The 6297-nt window shown below is 35.0% G+C and overlaps 1 protein-coding gene across 1 annotated transcript; it reads left to right on the forward strand.

Annotated features, from left to right (window-relative positions):
- The first annotated feature begins 1232 nt into the window (after positions 1 to 1232).
- On the forward strand, positions 1233 to 1791 carry LOC134281468 (uncharacterized). The gene is made up of 2 exons (XM_062763928.1): positions 1233 to 1278; positions 1475 to 1791. The coding sequence occupies exons 1-2, from the start codon at positions 1257 to 1259 to the stop codon at positions 1789 to 1791; spliced, it is 339 nt and encodes a 112-aa protein (XP_062619912.1). The 5' UTR covers positions 1233 to 1256.
- Positions 1792 to 6297: the final 4506 nt, after the last annotated feature.

The following is a 6297-nucleotide window of genomic DNA, read 5'->3' on the forward strand; positions in this document are numbered from 1 at the left end:
TTGGTAAAGATGTATCGACCCTCTTTTCCAATTTCTTCGTGGATATCTTTATTGAAAAAGGAACAATTAAAACATACATGTTTACTGCAAAATCTCCCGCCAGACCGTTGGCTGTCGCAATCAAATTGATGCTGTCTGCATCAGTTATTGAATCCAGCATTCCTTTTAGGAGACTTTTGTTGTCATCCAATCTCTACAGAAAAGACAATTTTACTTCATAAATAAGTTTTAACGTTGTTGTTCTACATTTTTTCCCATTTATACATTTTACCATATTTTTAAAACACAACTCCTCCTACAGTTTGGGATTTTAATATAACTTGGCACACAAGTATTCTACACAAAGATACGTAAAATAGTCCATCGGTTTTCGATGTCGATGAACGGTGTTGCCATGGTTACTAAAATAGAATTTTCTGTGAAATTCTTTTAAAACACTACTCCTCCTACAGTTTTGGTCTGATTCGAACATAACTTCGCACACAAGTAGACTACACTAAGATACATAACAGAGTGCATAGGTTTTGATTTTGATGAATCGCGATGCCATTGTCGACAGACTTCTGGTTTTTCGTTGTAAAACTTTGATCCATCATTGTGGTCCAACCTTTTCCATGGAGGTTATGATTTGAACCCATTTTATTCTACATCACCTAAGCTTCCAAATAAAGAGTCCAGCCTTACAAAGTGATTCAATGGTCCGTGATGAAAATAAAGGTCCTATTTGCTTCAATTCGTCAATTCAAGCAAATGTCATAATTTAAATTTCTGAAACCTGGGAGAAAAAAAAACCTTGATATACAGAATCAACCCCTCCCCCTCCAATACACTTCTTCCTTGAGTACAACCACCACGAGCAAGGGTAAATGCTCAAATACAGTGTAGAGTAGACATTTCTTGATATCTGCCATCCAAACAGGTAGTATTAGAAAGAAGGATTTGCTGCGAAACACTGGGAGTAGATATTGCACCATGGATGATATAAATGAAAAAGTATGATGACATCTGCTCTGAAGATCTTGACATAGATTCTCCAACTTAAAGTTAATAAGATATTCATGATCTTATTGTTAAGGAAAAAATGAACCGGACCCTTGATGACAGATTTTCCTGCACTCATCTTTCATTTATTAAGTCACTGCATGCAACACAATGTTAGGATTTTGCTGACAAAGTGTTCACAACAGTCTTGTCTTCGTTGTCTACTATGAAAGATACAACAATCACGAACACAATGTCAGCCAGAAGTTTTAAACATGTTACTCTCAAAGGCAACAGGTACATGTACATAAAATGATGGTGGCTCCATATATAAATAACAAAAAATCTATAAAGTTAGATTTTAAGCAGTAAGAATGTCATGTTGGCCTCTTATTATAGTAATTGTTACAGTTATGTAATAATTTAAGGCCAGTGACATATTCTTCAAAACCATTGAAAGCAATCTGCATTTTCATTTACTTCTTTCTTTCAGATCCATCAGTCAAGAGCTTGGTTATGCAGAGCCTTCTTAATCAAGAAACATCATGTTCACCATCCATCCCTAAAGGGTCAGGTGACCAGCGCTCAAGGTCAAACTCTTCTGAAACTTCACCATCGTCATTAACTTCACCACCAGTGTCATCCACTTCAGCACCATCTTCATCCACTTCAGTACTATCTTCATCCACTTCAGCACCATTGTCATCCACTTCAGCACCATACAAGTCATCGGCTACATCTGAATCCCCCATTACATCTAGTGAAAGTAGCTCCAGCACACACAATTGGAAGGCAGAGGAAGAAATCTGATAAGAATGACAAATTTTTACAATGCAAAAACCATACTGCCTTGTGGAATGACATTAGTGCTCAACTGAATGAAACCCTTAAGTGCAATGCTTCCCCAAATCAAGCAATGAACAAATACTACAATATGAAAAAAACGGTGGAAAAGAAATTATTGATGTACCAACTGGAACATAAAAGGAAATATTTTTAGGCAGAAAGATCAGTTTGATGAAATGTATGGTACAAAAGAAAGCACAAAACCAACAGTAAATGGTAGACACATTGGAAAAGAAATCGAGAACGCAAGGGCCAAAACAAATAAAGTCTGTATAAAATGTTAAAATTAAGCTATTCATTCTTCCTTATGAGGACATCTGCACAAAAAAAATGTTTCCGTTAATACTGAGGAAAATACAAACAAGCAAAAAGTAGTGGTCCACCGCTTTCAGTGCCTTATTATACCCCCGCTCCGAAGGAGAGGGGGTATACTGTTTTACTCTTGTGTGTCTGTCCGTCTGTCTGTGTGTCCGTCCGCAACAAATTTTCGTCGCAGTTTTCTCAGCAACAACTCATCGTAGATGCTTGAAATTTTAACATAATCTTCTATAAGGCATGCCATATGGTGGGATACATTTTAGATTCAATCCGATGTCAACTTCCTGTTTTGTACCGTTGATTCACAACATCACAAATTTTAGTCAGCCATTTTCTTCGCAATTACTCATCATAGATGCTTGAAAATTCTTTGGCCGTGGATATCGGCCTGGATAGCTCAATCGGTAGAGCACCTGACTCTAGACAGCAGGGGTCCCCGGGGTCGATTCCCGGTCCAGCCATGCATTTTTTCTTTCCTGTTACACAATAATGCAGCAATTTGTGTAACTATGAAAACTATAGACAAGCTGCATTCTCCTTACAATGCCATTGTGTTCGTTTTGTTAATATTATTTCACTGGCAGTCCTTGGTATACTTTCAGTGTTCTCCAATGATGTAGTCTTTTACGTCTTAATCATTAATGATGCACTTGTTGTGTAATATACAGGCAGCCAAAATCATTTGGCAAATTTCTGTGGAGTTGTAATGGAATGTCTTGCAGCCCGACGAAAACGTCCTTTTAAATGTCCAAAAACACGTTCAACAACTTGTCTTGCACTTGACAGTCTCTTGTTGAAACAGACTTGCTGTGGGTAAGATTTCCCAAGTTCTTAAAGGGGGTTATTAACCAGTTCCTGAGAGGATACGCGCTGTCAGCAAGAATAAATTGATGAACAACGAGTACAAGGTTTCCTGCCGCAGCCTCTGTGTATAGAGATGAATTTCTCAAAACGCGAGCGTCATGCACACAGCCTGGCCACCAAGCATAAATATTTGTTAATTTGGTTCATGGTCTACTACAGCCTGCTAAAATATTACATATATGTACATCAAATCAAAGAAAATGTATGCAAAGGAGGGGAAAACATGTTTTTTTTAACTGCCCTTAAAGAAAATCTCTTCATTTTGGTTAGCATGGAGTTTTATTTCAACATACTTGAATTTATTTATTCAGTTAATCTATTTGAAGAATTACTAAAAGTTTTACCTAAAATTTGATGGATAATATATGTGATGTGTTAGGAGATTATCAAATTGATCATTGATGTCAAAAGATGAATTTCTAGGGTATTATATAGTACCATTGTTTTATTTTATTATTATTATTTATTTTATTATTGTTTTATTTGCTCCTCTGTTATTTAATTGCTCTCCCTTTCACACATAACTCTACAAACATATAATCGAACTCAGTACACTAGAAAAGAACATTAAACAAAGACTTAAGGTGCCCTGAGGTCATCCAATGACCTTGATATTTGAGGACCTTGGGTCACCTTCTTGTTTATTAGTAATGGGATCAATAAATATAAAGGTTGCCTTACCTGCTCCTCTGTCATTGAATATCAACTTGGGTCTGTAAAAGAAAACAATTAAAATTAATTGAGAGATGATGATAAAAGTAGGTCACATGTGATAAGATTTGAAATCTTTTTATGTCAAAACATATACCTTTTTTCAGATTTCTCTGTCGTTTACCAACCTATAACATCTGAAAACACAGATTGTAAAATAATTAATATCAGAAATCCTTCATCAGGAAATTCTTTTCAGCCTTTTGGTCCAAAAGTCATCATATAAAACAAAGGAAAAATTTGACATAAACATGTAGTTAACAATGTATGAAACAATGAAGAAAGAAATTGGTTCCAAAAATATTAAGGATAACAAAACCTGTCCTTGAGCGGTGGCTTGTACATTAGTTGTTGTCTATAAAATAAACAAAAAAATTAGAGTCTGTATTTGATACGAGTAGGTCATCTACTTCAAAATCAGAACTTTTTTAGAATTAAGAAAAATCATACCTTATTCACTTCTCCCTTTCCAACATTAGTCTACAAACACAATAATCGAACTCAGTAACACATTATACCAAAGAAAAGAACATGAAACAAAGACTTAAGGTGCCCTGAGGTCATCCAATGACCTTGATACTTTGAGGACCTTTGGTCACCTACTTCATCATTGTTCAACAGTAATGGAATCAAATATAAAGATTGCCTAGATACCTGTTCTTCTTCCATTCATCTACACCAATTTGTGTCTGCATAGGACAAAAAAATATAAATAATATGAGCCTGCAATTTATACAAGTAGGTCATCATATCAAAATCATCACTTTCTTCAGAGTAAATGATGTCATACATTCTTCTCTACTCCCTTTCCGGCATGACTCTACAAACACAATTATCAAAGGTAGTATTACTTTATACCAAACAAAAAACAATGAAACATTAATATGACAGAAGACTTAAAAGGCCCTTATGTCATCAAAGGAACTGGGGATTGGGTTACCTACTGTTTAACATTAATGGGATCATTAAATGTAAAGATTGCCTTTACCTGTTCTCTTTCAATTCATTCACATCAACTAGTGTCTGTAACAGAAAATAATTGATAATAATTGATGGTAGGTGATTTAAACGTAGGTCACATGTGGTATAAAGTTCAAACCTTTTATGTAAAACATACTTTTCGGATTCCTCTGTTTACCAACCTTCAACATTGGAAAACAGAGATGGTAAAATAATTGATATCAGAAATCCTTCATCATGAAATTCTTTTCGCCTTTTGGTCTAGAAATTCATCATATAAATTTAGACTTATAATTACATGAAATAATGTATACATACAATGAAAAAAAAAGGATTCCAAAAATATTAAGGATAACAAAACCTGTCCCTTGAGCGATGGCTTGTATATTAGTTGTTTTCTACAAAATAAACAAAAAATAAAAAGCGTGAAACAGTATGTGAAACAAATATAAATAATGGTTTCCCATTAGGGCTGGTACTATATTTTGAGATATAGATATATCACTATATACGTAAGGACGATACACATATCCATACATTTGAATTATCTAAATATTGCCCAAAAAATCTAACTTCTATTTTATTTGCTTCTGTTTATTTAACATTTGGGGTTTGATACAAGAGGAGTTGGACAGGTGTTCCATTACCTGTTGGGTTGTATTCTGATGATTGTATTCAAGAAACCCAAGAATTAGACAAGTGTCCATTGCCTGTTGGATTAGATGTAGATTTCCAAGAGGAGTTGGACAGATGTCATTACCTGTTGAGTGGTATTCTGATGGATAATTGAAGAAACCCAAGAAGAATTGGACAAGTGTCCATTACCTGTTGGGTGGACGGTACATATCCAGAGGAGTCTTGGACGGTTTGTTTATTACCTGTTGGGTTGTATTTTGATGATGCAATTCAAGAAACCCAAGAATTAGACAAGTGTCCATTGCCTGTTGGCGGACGTAGATATCCAAGAGGAGTTGGACAGATGTCATTACCTGTTGAGTTGTATTCTGATGAAACAATTCAAGAAACCCAAGAAGAATTGGACAAGTGTCCATTACCTGTTGGGTGGGATGTAGATATCCAAGAGGAGTTGGACAGGTGTCCATTACCTGTTGGGTTGTATATATTTGATGAGGAGATTGAGAAACCCAAAGAGAATTGGACAATGTACACATGTTCAATTGTTGGGTAGTTTAATCCCTTCGTCAAAATACAACCCAACAGGTATTGGACACCTGTCCAAATGCCTGTTGGATACCTTAATTATGCCCAACATGTAATGGGCCCTTGCTTTATTATTAAATTGGTCATGACTCAAAAAGGTTTTCCTTAAATACTTATTTTTGTTATTCAAGAAGGTTCTAACAGAGTCTGAGATATGTTGAGTTGTGTTTGTCACAATTCAGTTTTTTTTTGCACTTAGGTATTCAGTATATTTTGATATTAGATATTTTGAAATATACAGGTGTATATACTTATTGCTAAGAAAAAAAAATTAGTTAGGTGCTACAATAAAAGAGCTATATCACAGAAATTGATAAAAATATTGGGTTGAAAACCAAAGGTTTTCAGTCTTGTCTGAATTTACCAGCAAATATTAAATATATAATAGATTTGGAA

Source organism: Saccostrea cucullata, unplaced genomic scaffold (genome assembly GCF_032062105.1).
Source record: "Saccostrea cucullata isolate Sc308-1 unplaced genomic scaffold, CSIRO_AGI_Scuc_v1 ctg1479, whole genome shotgun sequence".
In the NCBI taxonomy this organism is placed as follows: Eukaryota; Metazoa; Mollusca; class Bivalvia; order Ostreida; family Ostreidae; genus Saccostrea; species Saccostrea cuccullata.